We start from the raw sequence: 22290 nt of genomic DNA, 5'->3' as shown, positions 1-22290 counted from the left end.
AAAAAAAAAAAAAAAAAAATCCGTTATCAGTAGGTCTCCTCAATTTCACTAATATGTACAATGTTATAGGACTTTAGTTTCTTTTCCGATGTCAAACTGTTCTGCTGCTCTATCTTGGAAGCTGTCTGTTCTTGGAACTGATTTTCATTTTCCCAAAGTTCCCCCATTTGAGCTGGACACTGATTCTATTCCTTCAAGTGATTTTTATTTATCTGGGCCTTTTTCTGTAAACAGGTGTGTTGAAAAAGGGGTCAGTGAGTGGGGCATTGCATGGAGGGGCAGTAGGGTTCTGAGTCTTCGGTTCCCCATCTCATGCTGAAACTCAAATGAAAAGTCTGCTATCTTACACATCCAGATTCAGAGTGTTAGTTGTCCTGCTGAATTTTCCTTTGATAAGCAGGGGTGGCTGAAGATATCTCTCTTTTGAGACAGCTTCAGTAAGAAATGTTTTATGTAAGGGTATACATGTGACACACCTCCTGGGTAGAGGACACAACTACAACAGGAACTTTACCTAATTGTTTGTACCCACATATTAATTTGAAACAAAAATTTTTTTTTGGTTGTGATTGCACTAAGGACCCACAGAGACCAGGTTTCCGTAGTTCTCTAACATTATATCCTTACATGCAATTTTTTTTCTTACACAAATGTTGCTGAGCAGTGTCCAAGTATTCCCACATCCCTAAATGTCAAGTTTCTTTAAAAACATGCTTGTAGAAAAAATAATCTGTGGAAGATATCGAACGAAAGACACCAGCTCATCTCATCAAAAAGGAAAATCTTTTCCGGCTTTAAATAAAAAAAAATTTCAGTTCTAATGACTAATATGGCAAATTATCAATAGGTCACTTATTGATAGGTCACAAATAGTGTTTGGGGTCCTCAAAAGTTTTTTATTTGTTTTTTAGAGATGGAATCTCACTATGTCGCCCTTGGTAGAGTGCTGTGGCGTCACAGCTCACAATAACCTCCAACTCTGGGGCTTAGGTGATTCTCTTACTTCAGCCTCCCAAGTAGCTGGGACACAGGTGCCCACCATAACGCTGGGCTATTTTTGTTGTTGTTGTAGTTGTCTTTGTTGTTTAGCAAGTCTGGGCCGGGCTCGAACCCTCCGGCCTCGGTGTATGTGGCTGGTGCCCTAACCACTGCGAAACGGGCGCCGAGCCCTCAAAGATTTTTAAAAGAGTTTTGTAAAGGCGTCCTAAGGCTGAAAAGTTGAGAAGTGCTACTGTAAGCCAACGTTGACAGAGTCAAAAAGATCAGAACCCACCCAGGCTTCATGTTAGTCCTCTCTACACAAATGGAGAAAGACGCCGAAGATTAGCTCCGGGCGCGACTGAGGGTGGAGCCAAGAGGGCGTCTCTGGTCTCCCTGGAAACCGCCCTTCCCCGGACTCCTGGACCGCCCTTCGTTTTTCTCCGCCTCTGATTGGAGCAGGCCGTCAGAGAGTGGTGCGTCAGGAGAGGGGCGGGCTTTATCTTCGCTCAGGGGCTACTCGCGGGAGCGTACTGACGTCACCCAAGACGGCGCTATCACGTCTGCCCCCTTGTGCAACCCCCAGCGGAGACGCGGAGTTTGGCTTTCTGAGGGGACGCTGGCTGACTGCGTGGCGGGGTCCTAGGCCTGGGTGCTGGCAACTTGAGTCTCCCCTTTTCCTGTCCGGTGCTACCGGCGCGTCCGTGCAGTCGTCATGGATCTGGTTTTAAACCGAACGGATTATTTACAGGTAAACCCAAGGGATGAGTCGGGCGCTCCGCTGGATGAGTCCTGCTCCCTTGAGAGAATTCCTTCCACTGACGTAAATCGGGGTCGCGGGAGCGGGTGCGGAGTCGAAGGAGTGGGGCTGGGTGCTGCCCTCGGGATCCCCAGTCGCAGGCAGCCCCGCCTCGTCTGTGACGGTCCTACAGGACTGAGAAAGAAGCGGCTCGAGCCCCCGCTGTTTGGTGCCTGCCGGGTCCTGAGGATGCTCCTGGCGTCCGGACGCGGTCCACTCCCGAATTCCTCCCCAAGGCTCTTCCCTGGCTCCTCCCCGTCTGCAAGCTGCCGGTGGGCCTCAAGCTCCTGAATCTCCATCCCTACCCGGTCCCTTCCCCCCAGCGCCAGAAACTTGTTCCCTACTGTGAACTGGGCCGCACCAGTCAGATCATAATAAAAGCGATGATAGCCGTTTATTGTGCATCTAGCTTATTCTAAGAGCTTAGCATACATACATGGTTAATCCTCTTAAGAATTTTCAAAGTAGGCAGTATTAAAAATGAGGATCCAAAGGCTTAAAGAAGATAAATACTTTGCTTAATTGCTAAAAATTAAGAGTTGTTGTTTGAATCAAAGTATTGGACTCCTGAGCTACTGTTCTTTTTGTCACACCACACTACATTTTAGGATTTTCTTTAAGTCCTAGAATTCTCACTCTCCCAATTCCCCATCTCCTTTTTCAGCCACCCTATTTTAGCTAATGGTACGACGGTTTGCCTAGTTTTCCAGGGAATTATTTTAGGTACTTCCCACCTTAATATTTTAATGTCCAACTAGTCACCACAACGTGCTGCTTTTATCTCCTAAATATCACCCCTCCCCCCCCTTTTTGAGACAGAGTTTCACTTTGTCACCCTCAGTAGGGTGCAATGGCATCGTAGCTCACAGCAAACTTAAAGTCTTGGGCTCAAGCAATTCTATTGCATCAGCCTCCGGAGTAGCTGGGACTACAGGGGCTGCCACAATCCCCAGCTATTTTTAGAGACGGGGTCTCCACTCTTGCTGAGGCTGATCTCAAACCTGTGAGCTCAGGACAATCCACCCGTCTCTGCCTCCCAGACTGCTAGGATTACAGACGTGAGCCAGCGTGCCTTGCCACTGTCTCTTGAATTTGTACTGGTTTCCTCATCTCTGTTACCCTCAGTTTGAGTTTTCATCTCCTCCTGCTTGAATAATAGAAGTAGCTTCTTCATTGGGCTCCTGGCCTTCAGCTTCACCTTTCTACAAGCCATCTTTCACATCATTTGCTAGATTGATGTTTCAAAAACATAGATCTAGACAGATTACTTTAAATTTTAATACTACTCCCTGGAATGCAGAATAAAATCATATATCTGTACTGTATGTGGGTTCTTTCCTGCTCTTTCATGTTTTTGCCAACTTCTCTCCCATTACTTCCATCCTCCCTTAACAGTGACAGTTCCCTGCTGAATAGCTGCTCTGTTTTCATCCTATGTATCTGTTGTAAAATAATCTAAATCATCAGTTAAACTATATGTTACTGACATTAGCGTGTTTGGTATTTTATTTATTTATTTACTTATTTATTTTAGAGACAGGGTTCTTGTTCTGTTGCCTAGGCTGGAGTGCAGTGGTGCAAGTGCAGAGACAGGAGAATTGCTTGAGGCCAGCAATTTGAGACAAGCTGACTATTATCTTGAATTCATAGCCTCAAGCAGTCCTCCTGCCTTGGTCTTCCAAGTAGCTGGCACTACAGGCCTGTGCCACTACAGCAGGCTAGTTTTTAAATTTTTTTGTAGAGATAAGGTCTTGCTTATACTGTCCAGGCTAGTCTTGAACTCCTGGCCTCAAGTGATCTTCTTGCCTTGGCCTATCACAGTGCTGGGATTGTAGGTATGAGCCACCATGCTTGGTCAGCATGTCTGAGTATTTTTAGCAGAAATCTTCTATGTTGCATTTTTAATAATTGTAATCTATTTCCAAAGATTTTTAATAACTTCATAAAAGAACTGAATGAAGTTAGAAAAGAAGGCCTCTAGAAGCATTTTTTTCAAAATGTACCTTACCAGTAATGTCATACAGTTATTTTTGGTGTGACAACTTTGTAGGATAAATTATTGCAGAGACAGGGTTCTTGCTCTGTTGCCCAGGCTGGAGTGCAGTGGTGCAAGTGCAGCTGACTGTTAACTTGAATTTCTAGCCTCAACCAGTCCTTCTGTCTTGGTCTTCCGAGTAGCCTGTCTGACTTTTTTGACATGTTTCATTAGAAAATAAGTTCATAGAGCTGGGAGTAGTGGCTCACACCTGTAATCCCAGCACTCTGGGAGGTGGAGGTGGGTGGATTGCCTGAGCCCAAGTTCCAGACCAGCCTGAGCCAGAGGGAGACCTCACCTCTAAAAATAGCCAGGCCTTGTGGCAGGTGCAGGTAGTCCCAGCTGCAGGGGAGGCTGAGGCAAGAGAATCACTTCAGCCCAAGAGGTAGAGGTTGCTGTGTGAGCTATGATGCCAGGGCACTCTACCAAGGGAGACTTTGTTTCAAAAAAAAAAAAAAAGAAAGAAAGAAAGAAAATAAGTTTATAGTCTGGATACTGTGGCTCATATTTGTAATATCAGCACCATGGTAGACTGAGACAGGAGAATTGCTTGAGGCCAGCAATTTGAGACAAGCCTGGGCAACACAGTGAGACTCCATTTCCAAAAACTTCTTTTTCTTTTGAGACAGAGTCTCACTATGTCACCCTGGGTAGAATGCCATGGCGTCACAGCTCACAGTAACCTTAAGCTCTTGGGCTTAAGCGATTCTCTTGCCTCAGCCTCCCAAGTAGCTGGGACTTCAGGCACTGCCACAATGCCTGGCTATTTTTTGGTGAAATTATCATTGTTGTTTGGCAGGACCGGGTTGGGTTTGAACCTGCCAGCTCTGGTGTATGTGGCTGGCATCCTAGCCGCTGAGCTACAGGCACCAAGCCACTAAAAACTTTTTTTAAAAAAGTTCATCACAGATGTTAATAGTTATATCACTGATTTCAGTTAAAAAAAATGTAAATAAAGCTCACTATGACCCGTGTCTGCTGATCCTTTTAATGTCTGATATAATACAATAAATTAAATTCACTGGGTGGTTGATGTTTTTCCTTAGGTGGGGGTGACCTCTCAGAAGACTATGAAGCTGCTTCCTGCCTCAAAACATAAAGCTACACAAAAGGTATTTGTATAGATTCTGATCACCCCACTTTTCCCTAGGTCTAACAGAGAAGAGGCTCATTTTGTAGGTTATTTTTTAAAAAGTGCTATTGTTAAAATTGAAATTAATTTTTTAAAATTCAAACAATTTTACAGGAATTATCTTGTACATTAAAACTATTATATACAGTTCGAATAACTGAAATAGCTTCCTAATAGAGCTTCTAGCTTCACCCCGTCCAAGCCATCCTTCACATCACTTGTTTTAAAAATATAAATCTAGACAGATTAAACTTTAATACAATTTCCTGGAATGCAAAATAAAATTTTTCTGGTAATAGTTTACTATGTGTACTTCTGTCTATGAGATTGTGTACATGGAAAAAGAAAGAAAAAACCACAGTAGGACAAAGAGAAAATGCTTTCCTTAAACTTTAAAATAGTTACAACTGAAATAAAATACCTAGCAATAGGTTTAACCAAGGAAGTGAAAGACCTCTTTAATGAAAATGACGAAACACTGGTAAAAGAAATTGAACCAGATATAAACAAACAGGAAGATGTCCCGTGGTCATGGATTAGAAGAATTAGTATTGTTAAAATGACCCTGCTATCCAAAGAAATCTGTGTTTTCAGTGTAATCCCTATCAAAATACCAACGACATTCTTCACAGAAATAGAAAACAAAAATCCTAAAATTTGTATAGCACTGCAAAAGACCCCTCCTGAGCAAAAAGAACAAAATGTCACATTACCAGACCTCAAAATATACTACAAGGCTGTAGTAACCCAAACAGCATGGTTCTAGCATAAAAAATAGACACACAGACCAATGCAACAGAATAAAGAACCTAGAAATCCACATATCTACAGCCAACTGATTTTTGACAAAAAGGCTAAGGATACTCATTGGGGAAAGAACAGTTTCTGTGATACATGGTGCTGGGAAAACTGGATATCCATTTATCCATATACATAAGAGTGAAACTAGACTCCTGCCACTCACCCTGTACAAAACTAAATTTACAATACATGAAAGATCTGATATAAGATCTGAAACAATAAAACTACCAGGAGAAAACAAAGGGGAAATGATTCAGGACATTGGTCTGGGGAAAGATTTTGAGAATCTCAAAAGAACAGTCAGAAAAAGAAAAAATAAATTGGATTATATCAAACTAAAGACCTCTGCAAATCATAGGAAACAATTAACAGAATGAAAAAAAATCTATAGAATGGCAGACAATATTTGCAAAGTACTCACTTGACAGAGGATTACTATCCAGAATATATAAGGAACTCATATCTCAACAGCAAAAAACCCCCAAATGATCTGAGTAAAAATAAGAGGATGCCATGAAGGCTATGTTAACCAGTTTGATGAAAGTATTTGAAATTGTATATAAAACCAGCACACTGTACCCCAGGACTGCATTAATGTACACAGCTATGATTTAATAAAAAGAAATTTAAAAAACAAGTAAATTTAAAAAGTCTTATGGGATATCCCAAGGGAAAAAAGAACTGAGAAAACAAAACAAAAAACACTATGCCCTATTTTGTTGGCTATTTTGAGAATGTGATATGGAATATATTTGAATTAGAACTATCAGCATAAGCTCATGATATATTTTATCTTTAAAGAGCTCAAACATACTCTTCTTAGCAAAGTATCTCAAGAATGGAAGAAAAAGTATCCAATGTACTCAGCCCTACTATGAAACTTAATTTATAGCTTTCATATGAAGGCTGTAACCCAATTATAGCCCAAGAATATGGTGAAAGGGAGGGAAGGGGAGGGGGGAGGATGGGTGGAGGGTGACTGGTGGGACCACACCTACGATGCCTTTTACAAGGGTACATGTGAAACTTACTAAATGTAGAATATAAATATCTTAACACAATAGCTAAGAAAATGCCATGAAGGCTATGTTAACCAGTTTGATGAAAATATTTCAAATTGTATATAAACTCAGCACATTGTACCCCATGACTGTATTAATGTACACTGCTATGATTTAATAAAAAAAAAAGAAAATTATTTACCAAAAGAATGAGCAGGTGATCTGAATAGTTATACAAATGGCCAACAAATATATGAGAAAATGTCCAATATCACTAATCATCAGGGAAATGGAAATAAAAACCACAACAAGGTGTTGGGCATGGTAGCTTATGCTGGTTATCCAGCATTTAGAGGCAAAGGTGAGAGGATCGCCAGAGGTCATAAGTTTGAGGCCAGTTCAGGCAACATAGCAAGACCCCCAACTCTACAAAACGTAAAAAAAAAAAAAAAAAAATTAAAAAATTCACTGAGGTGATGGTACATGGCTGTAGTCCTAGCTACTTGGGAGACTGAGGCAGAGCATTTCATGAGCTCAAAAGTTCCTTGTTGCATGAGCTATGATTGCTCCACTGTGTTCTACCTTGTCTCTAAAAACAAAACAGGCTTGGCACTCATAGCTCAGCGGCTAGGGTGCCAGCCACATACACCAGAGCTGGCAGGTTTGAATCCAGCCCAGGCCTGCCAAACAACAATGACAATTACAAGCAAAAAGTAGCCGGGCAGCGGGCACATGTAGCCCCAGCTCCTCTGGAGTCTGAGGCAAGAGAATCGCTTAAACCCAAGAGTGTGAGGTTGCTGTGAGCTGTGACGCCACAGCACTCTACCCAGGGTGACAGCCTGAGGCTTTGTCTCAAAAAAATTAAAAAAAGAAACAAAATAAATACCACAATGAAGTGGTGTTCAATAATGCCTATTATCAAAAAGGCAAAAAAAAAAAAAAAAAAAACAATAACAAATGATGGCATTGGCAAGGATGTGGAGAAAAGGAAACACTTTTGTTCTGTTAGTGGGAATGGAACCTAGTATCACCACTATGGAGACCATTATGGAGGTTCCTCAAAAAAACTACAACTAGGTTTGGTGCCTGTAGCTCAGCAGTTAGGATGCCAGCCACATACACTGGAGCTGGCAGGTTCAAACCTAGCCCAGGCCTGCCAAACAATGACAATTACAACAAAAAAATAGATGGACATTGTTGCAGGTGCCTATGGTCCCATCTACTTGGGAGGCTGAGGCAAGAGAATTGCTCAAGCCCCAGAGTTTGGGGTTGCTGTGAGTTGTGATGCCACAGCACTCTAATGAAGGCAACATACTGAGACTCTGTCTCAAAAATAAAAAAAAAACTACAACTACTATATGATCCAGGAAACCCACTACTAAGCATTTTCATCTTCACTCCCATGTTTACTGTAGCACTATTTGCAGTAGATAAGATGGAATCACTGAGGGCCAGGTGAGGTGACTCACTCCTGTAATCCCAGCACTTTGGGAGGCTGAGGCAGGTGGATTGCCTAAACTCACAGGTTCAAGACCAACCTGAACCAGTGGGAGACCTCATCTCTAAAAATAGCCAGGTGTTGTGGCAGACACCTGTAGTCCCAGCTACTGGAGAGGCTGAGGCAAGAGAATCACTTAAGCCCAGGAGTTTGAGTCTGCTGGGAGCTATGATGCCATGGCACTTTACTGAGGTGAAAAAGTGAGACTCTGTCTCAAGGCTCAGGACCTGTATCCCAGTGGTTAGAGCGCAGGTTGCATGCACCAGGGCTGGTGGGATGGAACCCAGCCAGACCTGCTAAACACCTACAACAAAAAAATAGCCAGGTGTTGTGTCGAGCAACTGTAGTCCCAGCTACTTGGGAGGCTGAGGCAAGAGAATCACTTAAGCCCAAGAGTTTAAGGTTAATGTGAGCTATGACACCTGGGACAACATAATGAGACTCTCTCAAAGAACAAAGGATGGAATCCCTGTAGCTGTCCAACAGCAGATGAATAAATAAAGATAATATGATCTATATATTACAATAAAATACTACTCAGGAATAAAAATACATGATACCCTGTTATCTGTGGCAGTGTAGATGGAACTAAAGAACTTTATGTTATGTGAAATAAGCCAAGAACAGAAAAGTTGAAATAGTGTCTGTTCTCACTCATGTGGAAGGTAAAAAAGTTGATCTCATAGAAGCAAAATGTAGGCTGGAGAATACCAGAGGCTGGGAAGGGTAGAAGGAAGGGATAAGGAAATATTTGTTAAAGGTTACAAAATTGTAACAAGATAAAATAAGTTTTAGTGTTGTATGCTACTGTAGGGTGACTGTAATTAACAATATGTAAAGTTTCAAATAGCTAGAAGGATATAAACAATTACAACACAAAGAAATATTTGAGATGATTGATATGCTGATTACCCCAATCTAATTACATTAATTGTATGTATCAGAATATCACCATGTATTTCATAAATATATATAGTTGTCAATTAAAAATTAAAATTAAAGTGAAAAAAATAAATTAAAAAAATAAAGATTTTTTTATTGCCATTTATTATATTCAGTCTACATGATCAGCACTTCTTAAACTTCTTGGTCTAAGGAAACCCTTAACACACTTAAATTATTTGAGGATTTACAAAGAATTTAGTGAGAATAATGACATATATTTTGCATATTCTTTAATATTTAGCATAAGCAAAGGCACATGGATTCTAATACCTGTTTCTTGCATTCAGTATGTTGTGATATATTGTTTTGGTTGAAGTATATGAAGAAAATAAACTTACCCTGACAACACAGTTGAAAATATAGAGGAGTATTTAAATAACTTTTCTAGATAATTATGACGCTTCCTATTTGATACTACACTAAACTTGATAAGTAGTATTTTCTTAAATGCTAGTTGCAGTGTGGAATCTGAAACCATATTGACAAACTTGCTTTGGTACATTAAAATCTATTGGTCTATTTTTTTCCCCGTACATGATTTTATAGCATCTTGTAATGGTGTTTTAAAGTGACCACTCCTTGGTCAAATGAGTTATGCATATTTTTCACTTTATAGAATATTATTATAATAGTCTGTAGCAGTGGTCCCCAACCTTTTTGGCACTAGGGACTAGTTTCATGGAAGACAATCTTCACAGATCATAGTGGAGAAGGATGGTTTTGGGATGATTCAAGCCTATTACATTTATCGTGTACTTTATTTCTATTATTATTACATTGTAATATATAATGAAATAATTACATAACTTAACATAATGCAAAATCCTTGGGATCCCTCAGCTTGTTTTCCTGCAACTAGATGGGGTCTCGTCACTAGTTGGGCCTCAGTTCCACCTTAGATCACTGGACATTAGGTTCTCCTAAGAAGCACGTAACCTAGATGCCTTGCATGTGCAGTTTATGGTAAGGTTCATACTGCTGTGAGAATCTAATGCCACAGCTGATCTGACAGGAGGCAGAGCTCAGGTGGTGATGTGAGTGATGAGAAGCAGCTGTAAATACAGATGAAGCTTCCTTCACTCGCCTGCTGCTCACTTCTTACTGTGAGGCCTGGTTCCTAGCAGGCCCTGACTGGACAGATTACTGGTCTGCAGTCCAGAGGTTGGGGGCAGCAGTTCTATAGAATATCAAATAAATCATGTTTGTTCATGTCACTACTGATTTCATCAGAAAAATTAAGTATTTCAAAGCTATCATGCACACAGAGGCAGATACAAGTCTTCCAAGGTACTGATTTTCAATTGAAAGCTCAAATTTTGTTAGCAAATAATGTCAGTTTTTCTTTTCTTTGAAGTGACAGGCTTTTTTCAGTTTTAAGAAAATGTCTACTAAATATGCAAGTGTGGTATTCAGTTATTCTTTAATTCTTAAAAATGATGTTTTTTGAAAAAAGTGGTTAGTTTAGCGCTTACATAATTACACAGGGGCTTTTTCTCAAGCCTGTTTTGGTATGCAGCAGAAGTGCTTTATGCATACTTCCTTGTTTGTTACACTAAATAATAAAAAGATATATACTCAGGGGTTGACATTTAATAAAAATTGTAGCATTTATTGCTTCATCAAGGACATTCTTAAGTGAAATGATATTTTTTCTTAATTTTATTATTTTATTTATTTATTTTGAGACAGAATCTCAAACTATCACACTGGGTAGAGTGCCATGGTGACATCATAGCTCACAGCAACCTCCAACTCTTGTGCTCAAGTGGTCCTCTTGCCTGAGGTTTTTGTATTTTCTTTCTTTCTTTTTTTTTTTTTTTTTCAGTTTTTGGCTGGGGCTGGGTTTGAACCCACAACCTCCGGCATGTAGGGACAGAGCCCTACTCCTTTGAGCTGCCACCACCCTTTTTTTTTTTTTTGTAGAGACAGAGTCTCACTTTATTGCCCTCGGTGAAGTGCTGTGGCATCACACAGCTCACAGCAACATCCAACTCCTGGGCTTAGGCAATTCTCCTGCCTCAGCCTCCCAAGTAGCTGGGACCATAGGTGCCCACCATAATGCCTGGCTATTTTTTGCTGCAGTTTGGCTGGGACCAGGTTTGAACCCACCACCCTCATTATCTGGGGCCGATGCCCTACCCACTGAGCCACAGGCACCGCCCAGGTTTTTGTATTTTTAGTAGAGACAGGGACTGGCTCTGGCTCAGGCTGGTCTTGAACCTGTGAGCTCAAGCAGTCTACCCACCTCAGCCTTGCAGAGTGCTAGGATTATAGGCATGAGCCTCCACTCCTGTTTTTTTCTTTAGTCTCAAGTGAAGGTGAAGATTAAAGTGACTTTTGGTATAGTTTGGTGTGATTTCTTTTGATTCTTGCCAGATGGTGGTAATTTTACCCCCTATTGCTTCTGCATCATAATTATAAATACCAACCTGGAGAAAAGAAAAATATTTATGGTGATTAAAAAAAAATTTTTGAACTGGTAGATTCCCTAAAATGGTCACACTGACCTCCCTCCCCCCATAGGAGTCCAGGAATCACATGTGAGAATCCCTGTTAATAGATTATCATTTTACAAATTATTAGAATAGCATATCGTCAAAAAATTGAAAACTTAATCTTAGATATTTTTTCCATCTGAAAATAATTTTTTTTGAATATATATCGTTCTGTGGAGAGTATCCACAGCTTTCATCAAATACACAAAGGGTTTTATGATCCCTGCAGTAAGTTAAGAATCGATGGCCCAAGAATATACACTATAGAATACGAAATTTTTGATATTTGAGACTTGTTTAATGTCCTAATATGTTGTCAGTTTTCTAATGTTTTTGTGGTTGGAAAGAACAATCATACTTTAATTCTTGGGATTTGTGATTAATTTATTAATATACACATACCCCCCTACATATATACATAAACACACACATATATATGTGCATATATATTAGAAAAGGTAATTGTTTTCTAATCTTTTGTTTACTTAATAATCCATTTCTGAGAACTGTTAAAATTTCCCTCTATATTTCTTTCAAAATAATTCATTTGCTGCATGTACTACATGTTGGTAATTGAAGCTGAGTGACAGATATATGAGAATTCATTATAATATTTTGTATTCTTTTTATGTTAATTTTTAATTAAAAGGGTTAAAATTTAAATAGGTCAGTCACAATCTTATTTGATTCCCTTCCCTTCCCTTCTTCCCTTCTTCCCTTCTTTCTTTCTTTCTTTCATTCTTGAGACAGAATCTCATTCTCTCTCCCTGGGTAGAATGTTGTGGCATCATAGCTCACAGCAACCTCAAAACTCCTGCCTCAGCATCATGAGTAGCTGGAACTATAGGCATGCGCCACTATGCCTGGCTGGTTTTTCTATTTTTAGTAAAAATGGAGGTCTTGCTCTTGCTCAGGCTGGTTTCAGACTCCTCAGTTCAAGCTATCCACCTGCCTCAGCCTCCCAGATTCCTGGGCTGTTTCTGCTCATATTTCCTTGTTCTGTCAACACTGTAGGAACAAAATATGTAGCAAAGTACATTCTTAATGGTTGTTAATAGCTTTCTCTTTTGTTGTTTTCTTTGGAGGATCAGTTTTTGTGAGGGTGTCTTTTCTAGATTTTCTGATCTCTATTTTTATTGTTATAATTTCTATCTTGAGAAACTTGTTTCCCCCATGTATGCTTACTAGGATACAATAATAGTAATTTTATATTCCCTTCAATCTAATAGGTGGTTATTGGCGATCATGATGGGGTAGTTATGTGCTTTGGCATGAAGAAAGGAGAAGCAGTGGTAAGTATAGCCTTTTTAAGGGGAAAAATGGATTTCTGAAAGAAAGTACACTGTTTATTGAGTACTCTTAGATTAAAATTTTTTTTTAATTATAGGCAATGGAATGGATTGTGAGGGACGTAGTTACATGAAGTGTGAGGGTGCAGGCAGCACAGGAGTCATTTGCTACCTAGTTGTAACACCTTTGGCAGGATATGGTGACATATTAGTTTTTTATGCTGTGTAACATATTACCTCAAATTTAGGCACTTAAAACAACACACATCTATCTAACAGTTTCTGTAGTTTAGGAGTCTGGGCTCAAGGTTTCTCATGGTTATAATTTAGGTGTTTGCTGGGCTATATTCCTTTCTAGAGCATGGGGTTCTTTTCTATACTTGTGGTTTGTTGTCAGAAATCATCAACTGCTATTGTAGGACCGAGGCAGAAGCTAGGGGCTGCTCTCAGCTTCTTGAGGCCTCCAGTTACTTGCTATGTGGTGCTCTCATAGTTGTTTTCATGACAAGGGTAACTAACTTCTTCAAAGCCAGCAGGAAAATCTCTCTAATCTTCTAAGATGGAGTCTTATACAGTATAATGTAATCATGGACATGACTATTCCATTACTTTCACAGCTTAATGTACTGTAATCAAAAAAAGTGATTACTATTACATAGGATATAGTTTACAAGTGGTGGACCTAAGATGTAAACTCTAATATTCATTGTATATTATATAGAATTTAGAAAAAGATGAAGAGTAAAAACTACATGGTATCCAAAGCTAGCCATACACAGGGAAAAATAAAAGTTGAAGCTAAATGTACCTTTATTTACAAAGTATCATTATAAAGTTTTACAAAATATTTCTTTACATGCTGATATGTAAATTTAAAAAAATAAAGTATAATATAAAATTTAATATGAGTTTGTTAACTTCCCTATATATGGTAACCTTTGGGATATCTAGTACCAGAAACCCAGTGTTTATATTATTCATGTATTCTTTCAGATATTTTATACTCTGTATAATGTCTTTGCTGGGGAGAGGGAAAGAAACTAGTACAAATAATAAAATGTAAAATAACCAGGAAAAGAAATAATGATTAGAATGTTGTTGGCTGAGTGTGTGGTAGCTTATACCTATAATCCTAGCACTCTGGGAGGCTGAGGTGGGTGGATTGCTTGAGCTCAGGAGTTTGAGACCAGCCTGAGCAAGAGGGAAACCCAATCTCTACTAAAATTATAGAAAAATTAGCCAGGTATTGTGGTGGGTAGGTGCCTGTAGTCCCAGCTACTTGGAAGGCTGAGGTGAGAGAATTTCTTTCTTTCTTTTCTCTTTTTTTTTTTTTTGAGACAGAGTCTCACTTTGTTGCCCTTGGAAGAGTGCCATAGTGTTACAGCTCACAGCAACCTCAAACTCTTGGGCTTCAGCAATTATCTTGCCTCAGCCTCCCAAGTAGCTGGGACTATAGACACTTGCCACAATGTCTGGCTATTTTTTTATTGTAGTTGTCATTGTTTAGCAGGCCCAGGCCGGGTTTGAACCTGTCAGCCCCTGTGTATGTGGCTGGTGCCCTAACCACTGAGCTACAGACACTCAGCCACAAGATGATTTCTTGAGTTCAAGAGTTTGAGGTTGCTATGAACTGTGATGACCCCGTGACACTCTTCCCAGGGTCACAAAGTTTAGGAGGACAAGATGGGAAGGTCGCTTGAGGCCAGGAGGGCAAGACCAACATAGTGAGAGGCTGTCTGTACAAAAAAATTTAAAAAATTAGCCAAGCATGGTAGTATATACCTGTAGTCCCACCTACTGGGTAGGCTGAACCAAGAGGATTGCTTGAGCCCAGAAGTTTGAAGCTGTGGTGAGCTATGATCTTGCCACTGCAGTCTAGCTGAGACAACAGAGCAAGACCCTGTCTTAATTAAAAAAAAAAATGTTTTCAGTTAAATGAAGAGATATGATTATAGGTATTAAGTTATACATTCACATTTTCAGTAAATTCTATATCCTTTATGACTAAAATTTATTAATATAAAAATTATAAAGAAGCCAGGGGAGATTAGTTTTAAAAAGATGATTGAAATGTAAAAACATATTCATTGGCTTTAAATAATTTACCAAGTGCATTTTCTTATTGATGAAAGTATTATTTAAGCTGGTACTTCTATGTTAATATTTATAGGAACCAACTGGAGAATCTTACTTAAATTCAAATTCTTATTCAGTTGATCTGAGAATAAGCTTTAGATTTTGCATTGCTAATAAATTTAGTGACACTAATGTTGCCACTTAGTGAACTTTACTTTGATTTGCAAGGGTTTAAACTTTTAATGATGTAATAAAAGTACTTATGGAGTATATAGTCCAAAGTTTAAGGATATTTAGCAAAAAATCTAAAACTCACTAAATAGATTATCTAAAATTGTTTCTGTATAGTAGAACTATAATATTTTTAAGTTTAAAATCATAACATTTTCTATAAAATGTTTACAATAAAATAATTTGTGTAATGTTTTCCCAAATAATTTTTACAGGCAGTGTTCAAGACTTTGCCGGGGCAGAAGATTGCAAGGCTGCAACTAGGAGGGGTCCTGAACATACCTCAGGAAAGAATTTTTATTGCTGCCGGATCTGAGATTAGAGGCTTTACAAAGAGAGGGAAACAGTTCCTCTCTTTTGAAACAAATCTCACTGAAAGTATTAAAGCCATGTATGTTTTTTTAATTTTTATATATTCATAATAGTTTGAGTAAATTAAGTTATTATACCTGATCAAGTTATCATACCTGATTATACCTGAATAGGTTTTCTGGAAAATAAAATTGATTCAAGGTGTTAGAAACTAAGTCAACTAGAATCTATATAAAGTTGATTGGTTGTTGTAATGTTTTCTTTTTAAGAACCTTATAGTATTTACATATTCATTTTTGACTTCTTAGTTCAGTTGTGATTCATGATCACTGTATAGAGAAAAAATTGAATGAAATCTCTAGGAATTTCGGTTCATGTTCCTTGGCTCTTCGGTAGTTCTGGTTTTAAGGTAGCATCGTTATGTTAAAATGTTGGCTATCAAAAGTTGGTGACTACCAATAGTGTTTAATTTCAAGTGAATCAGGTAAGACTGAAGGTGAAAAATAGCTCCCTTAATGGCTTCCTGGTACACAGGTCATTATAAAAGTTTTGAGATACACAAAAATCAGAAAATGTAAAATCTGTGCAGATGGAGACAAATGAAGACTGCCCAGCAAGTTGAAACTTGTACAGGTGAATCAGAAAGGATGTGTTGACTATGTTTCTTGGAAGTGAAGTAATGGAACATAACACAGTCTATCTCAAAACTTTCATAGTGACCCACATATGTGAAATTTTACAATTAAAATTTTAGTTTTTAAACTATGGGGATCTGGAAAGGGTTTTAAAATTCATTTAATCCTTGTCCTCAAACTTGCTACTTAGCAGAATCCCTTGGGATGCTTAAACAATTGATTTCTTATTCCATTTCCTCATATCTACTGAATTGGGAAAATCAAGAGTGCTTTTGTGGGTGGGGCCTGCAGCTCAAAGGAGCAGGGTGGCGGCCCCATGTGCTGGAGATGGTGGGTTCAAACCCAGCCCTGGCCAAAAACTGCAAAAAAAAAAAAAAAAAAAAAGAATGCTTTTGTTTGTTTGTTTTTAAAATTCTTCATTTGACTATGATGCAGCCAAGTTGTACACAAGGGTGTCCAACCTTTTTTGTTCTCTGTTGTACTTTGGAATAATTAGTGTTGTCTTGGGCTATACATTAAATACTTTGGAAATACATAAACACTAATGAAAGCTGATTAGCAAAAAAAAGGTCTGTGCATACTTTTAATGATACCCAACACCACAGATAAATAAAAATAGTCCTCACAAAAAGGCATATAGCCCCAAAGACCAAAGGTTAGACACCCCTGTAAACAAGCACTAGACTCCTGGGTTTGGAAACTACTGATTTAGTCTGGTGTTTGGGCTGTAAAACTTCGGCTTGTTTAGATTAAATAAGAATTAATGGCAAGTGAGAGTATATAAGTGCAAGTGGTTTAATAAGAATGGGACACTTTTGAAATTTTTTTTTTTTTTTTGAGACAGAGTCTCACTATATTGCCCTCACTAGAGTGCCATAGAGTCACAGGTCACAGCAACCTCAAACTCTTGGGCTCAAGCAATTCTCTTGCCTCAGCCTCCCAAGTAGCTGGGACTATAGGTGCCCACCACAATGCCCAGCTATTGTTTTTGTTGCAGTTGTCCTTGTTTAGCTGGCCCAGGGCAGGTTTGAACCCACTACCCTCTGTGCATGTGGCTGGCACTGTAACCACTGTGCACTGAGCCTTGACATACTCTTGTAGATAAACATGGCCAATGATAATTGTGAAATACTAAAATTTCAGTAATATGTTCAATGCATACCCTATATGCAGAGAGGCATGTGAATAGTGACATGAAGAATTTAAGGCACTTCCCAGTAATAGTTTCTTTGACTAGTTTCTTAAATGTTTTTATTGGAGTGCAGGGATAGGATAGAAAAGTTTTTTATTCAATTTTTGAAAATTGATTTTCAGAATCCCCACATTTATAAAGTTTTACAGGAAATCAAAGTTTATAACTTGAAAATATTGAGTAAGGAAATTGACCACTTACAAAATTGGTCACCACGTATCTTTCCCTGCTTAATGCTGCCATCTGCCCCTACTCTTATCAACAGAAGTGATTGGTAAATAATACTTTGGCTAATATAATGCAAATATAATGCAGATTTATCCACAGTGGAATTGCAAATCTTGAAAAAGATACAGAATTTTATAAGATTGATAAAAATAATAAAGATTGATAAAACTACACAATCATATTCAGAACCACAAAGTGAGACCGCTTAAAAACTGAGGAGAAATGTCATTGAAAAATCATAAGATAAGATCTTCAAAGAATAACTTTAATATCAAAAAATTTTTAAATAGACCTTGGAAGTAGAGGAATAGATGACACCATCAAATAAAAATTACCCTTTTTTTGATCATATGATGATAGCAATCTAGAAGTGAAAGATATATTATACTAGTATATAACTTCTGTCAAAAAATGTCAGCTTCCCCAAGTGAAAACTTGATTCTGTCTAAGAATTAGAAAATAGCTGTGTACTGCCTAAATTTTGTCAAATACGTAATAATTTGGAATGAACTTGATTTCATTTTTTTCAAGATAAAGTTCTAATAAAATTGTGTTTTCTTTTGCTTTCCATGTAATTTGAAGTAGATTCACTTCAAATAGACTTTTCCAGGCAATTTAGTGTGATACTAAGAAAGCTAATTCTAAGCCAGGCTTAGTGGCACATAACTGTAGGCCCAGGTGTATGGGAAGGTGAGGCAGGACATTCACTAGTACAACATAGGGAATTGAGACCCCTGTCTCAAAAACAAACAAAAAGAAGCTAACTCTACAGTTGTACGCCATTAGGCAAGTTACTTACCATTATTCACCTGTAAAAAGTAATAATAGTCCCTGCTTTATAGGGTTGTGAGTATTAATTGAGCTAATACATCTAAATCACTTAGGACACTACTTGGCACATAGTGTACAAAAAAAGTTACTTTTTGACAATTGTGCTCAGATACACACAATTAAATTATCATAATCTTTTTTTTTTTTTTTTTTTTGAGACAGGGTTTCACTTTCTTGCCCCTGGTAGAGTGATGTGGCATCACAGCTCTCAGCAACCTCAACCTCTTGGGCTCTAGAGATACTCCTGCCTCAGCCTCTGGAGTAGCTGTGAGCACAAAGTCTGCTGTTTCGTTGTTTGTTTGTTTGTTTGTTTGAGAGACAGGGGTCTCACTCTTGCTTAGACTGGTCTCTAACTGTGAGTTAAAAAAATCCACCAGCCTCAGCCTCCCAGAGTGCTGGGATTACAAGCTTGAGCCACCGCACCTGGCCTTAAATGATCATTATCTTGTCTTTGTTTTCAGTTTTCTGAGCTCAGCTTTTATTGAGAAGCTGAAAGCCTTCTGAAAGATCCCCTTATTTTCAGCTTTCAAAATAGAAAATAGTGTTAAACAAAATAGGATTGAAATTAAGTAGGGGAAATGAGAATAATTTTCGTTCTGTAAGTCTGTGATATAGTGATACAACTAAGTAAATAACCTTTGATTTCATTTCTCTTAAAAATATTCTTGAGTTACTTGTGCTTACTTTCAGAAATATTGTTGCCTTAAATTGCTATTTTAATGTTCTCAGGCATATATCTGGCTCAGACCTCTTTCTCAGTGCAAGTTACATCTATAATCATTATTGTGACTGCAAAGACCAGCATTATTACCTTTGTGGGGATAAAATCAATGACGTCATCTGCCTTCCAATGGAAAGATTACCTCGTATTGTACCAATATTGGCCTGTCAAGACAGAGTGCTCAGAGTTTTGCAGGTTGCTGTTATTTGCATTTTTATAATTTCTAACAATTTATGTAAATGAATATTGGTAAATATTTATGTATTCAAGATAAATTACTTTAGTTATTGCTACTTTAAGTGTCCTACATAAAATTATATCTAGGAAAATGTTTTAAATAATTTAAATGATATGGTAAAGTTTTTAATTGAATCAAATGTTGAAATCTTTCCCAAGTTTTTAGAGAGGCATATATGGAAGGAAAAGAAAACATACTTTCCCTATTCACATGTTCTGAGCTAGTATAATCAGAATGGAGTACTTTTGCTACAGAGAAGCTTTTCTAACCTTTTTATGTTTTGTTTGTTTTGTTTTCTTTCTCCATTACTCTGCTGTTCCTCAACAAATCAAATTAAAGGAAGAAATTGGGTTGGAGAAAGGATGTTATATGAGGGTCCAAAAGGTTTCCAGCCATATAATGTGGAAAATAGTGTTAACAATGGCTGTATAATTTCTGGACAGCCCTTGATAACTTGAGTTGATCCAGAATTTTTGACAATATGTAGAATAAAGTAAGCACTCAATAAATATTTGTTGGATAAGCAAATGAGTGATGGGGAAAAATATCATTTTGGTGTCCTTGTATTTCTAATAAAAACTACGATTGGCTAAAACTGTCATATTAATAGTAATAATAGTCTGTATCTTCTTGAGAGTCGGTTTCAATAAAATACATACAATTAAGTTTAAATGTAAATAGCATATACTATGTAGATTAACTAGATCAGAAACTTAGGCTGATAATAGTTGGTGTAGTTGATCAAAAAAGTTAGCTATGAAGTCCATGCCACCACAGTATCTCACACTTTGGAATTTCATAGTCAGATGACCATTTCTTGGCATCAGCTCTTTTGTAGGATTTGAGATTTAATCTAGAGGTATGAATAATTAATTTCTCCTCTTAGCCTATGCTTTCAAATCTGAGTTGTTTGAACATGGCTTTTAATAGAAGCTGGCTAGTATATAATTAATAGTTGATTTGGCTTAATTCTAGGATTCTCTTTTGTTTAATAAGAGATCTGTGTGCTTATTGCTTTTAAAAAAATCACTAAGGATTTATAGAAAGTAGAGTTGAAGTCTTTCCCTATGCCCTGCACACTTCTCCTCTACTCCCCATATGCCTTTGTAAGCAATCGATTATCATAGGTTATGCCTCAGTAGTTTTATGTATATTTTTCATTTATATAGTTACTTGTAGATATCTGTAAATTTTAAAATGGAATTTTTTTTTTTTTTTTTTTAGCCAATGTTTTATTCTGTTGTCCAGGCTGGGAGTGCCATGGGATCAGCCTGTCTTGCAGCAACCTCAAACTTCTGGGGTCAGGTGATCCTTCTGCCTCAGCCTCCTGAGTACCTGGGACTACAAGTCCCCACCCCCCCCACCCCCCCCCGCCCCAGGACTCCTGGCTCATTTTTCTATTTTTTAGAGACCGGGTCTTACTCTTGCCCAAGCTGGTCTCAAACTCCTAAGCTCAAGTGATCCACCTGCCTTGGCCTCCTAGAGTGCTAGGATTATAGGCATAAGCTACTGCACCCAGGCTTAAAATGGCATTTTAAATAAAAGATAAATATTTTTTAAATATTTAGATATATTTACTACAATTTTGCAAATTGTGTTTTCATTGAATATATACCATGGATATTTTTTCAGTGTTAGTATGTGTATTACCTTTTTTTTTTGTAGAGATAAGGTTTTGCTATGTTGTCCAGGCTAGTCTTGAACTCTTGGTCTCAAGTGATCCTCTTGGATCAACCTCCCAAAATGTTGGGATTACAGACATGAGTCATTACATCTGGACAGCAGTTTTATTCTAAATGTTATTAAGAATATTGATGTTATCCATGAGTGCCTGTATTATTTTAAATAGGTATTCTTTTTCAGTTTTTAAATACTTGTTCTCCTTCAGGGGTCTGATGTGATGTATGAAATTGAAGTTCCTGGCCCACCTACTGTCTTAGCATTACACAATGGAAATGGCGGTAATCAAGATTTCATTTTTCACAGTCAACTAGGTGTTGATAAAAAACATTAAGTGAAAATGGGAAAATGTAGAAAGGATATAAACTGAGACGGTTTCTTCTGCTAACTTGCCAGTAGCTAACAGTAATAAGTTATCAAACTTTAATTTTTATTTCTTCTTCTTGAAATTAGATGATGGAGAAGGATCTTATCTCTTATGGTTATAAAATTCTGTGACTATATAACCATGCTCCCAAATTATATTTTCTATCCTTTTGTAATACCTTTAAAAATGATATTTTTATGTTAAAATATTTTAATTTTAAAGATACTATGAATTGCGAGATAAATATGTTGACTTTAATTATAACTAGGTGATTCTGGAGAAGATCTTTTGTTTGGAACATCAGATGGAAAACTTGGGCTTATTCAGATCACTACATCGAAACCAGTACACAAGTGGGAAATTCGAAATGAGAAAAAGAGGGGAGGTATGCTTTTGATGTAGTTCAGCCTCTGAAATTTCAATGATTCTTAAACAAAATATCTTAGGTTATATACTTCATTCTGTTATATTTGTTTATCTAGCATACTTAGCAATTCACAGAGCCCACCCCCCCAGATTTATCTACTGTTTTATTTATCAGGTCTGCTGTTGGCAGTTTTTTAAAAGCAAGAAATACTTATAGTAATTTAGGATAGATAGGTTTTTAAGGTTCCCCATTCTATACTAAAATCCATTTTAAATTGTCTGGAGTGGGGAATTAATTGGAATCTGGGAGTTTGGGGTATAAAGCAAAGAAGAAGTATAGCGAATCAGGGAATATTACTGTTTCTTGTTTTTTTGAGACAGAATCACTTTCAGTAGAGTTCTGTGGCATCATAGCTCACAGCAACCTGCAACTCTTGGGC

At 37.8% G+C, this 22290-nt stretch overlaps 1 protein-coding gene across 1 annotated transcript in view; it reads left to right on the top strand.

Moving 5' to 3' along the window:
• Window positions 1–1543: 1543 nt before the first annotated feature.
• Window positions 1544–22290, top strand: part of BBS7 (Bardet-Biedl syndrome 7) — a 51158-nt gene continuing 30411 nt past the window's right edge. The window contains exons 1-7 of the mRNA XM_003795513.2: window positions 1544–1729; window positions 4859–4924; window positions 12914–12976; window positions 15496–15671; window positions 19208–19394; window positions 21326–21398; window positions 21753–21869. Of these exons, the coding sequence (XP_003795561.1) occupies window positions 1694–1729; window positions 4859–4924; window positions 12914–12976; window positions 15496–15671; window positions 19208–19394; window positions 21326–21398; window positions 21753–21869 (718 nt within the window). The 5' untranslated portion in view covers window positions 1544–1693. The remainder of the gene's footprint in view (window positions 1730–4858; window positions 4925–12913; window positions 12977–15495; window positions 15672–19207; window positions 19395–21325; window positions 21399–21752; window positions 21870–22290) is intronic.

Source organism: Otolemur garnettii, unplaced genomic scaffold (genome assembly GCF_000181295.1).
Source record: "Otolemur garnettii isolate 467f Iridium unplaced genomic scaffold, OtoGar3 scaffold00093, whole genome shotgun sequence".
NCBI classification, from domain to species: domain Eukaryota; kingdom Metazoa; phylum Chordata; class Mammalia; order Primates; family Galagidae; genus Otolemur; species Otolemur garnettii.
This window is presented reverse-complemented; position numbering and strand designations above follow the sequence as displayed.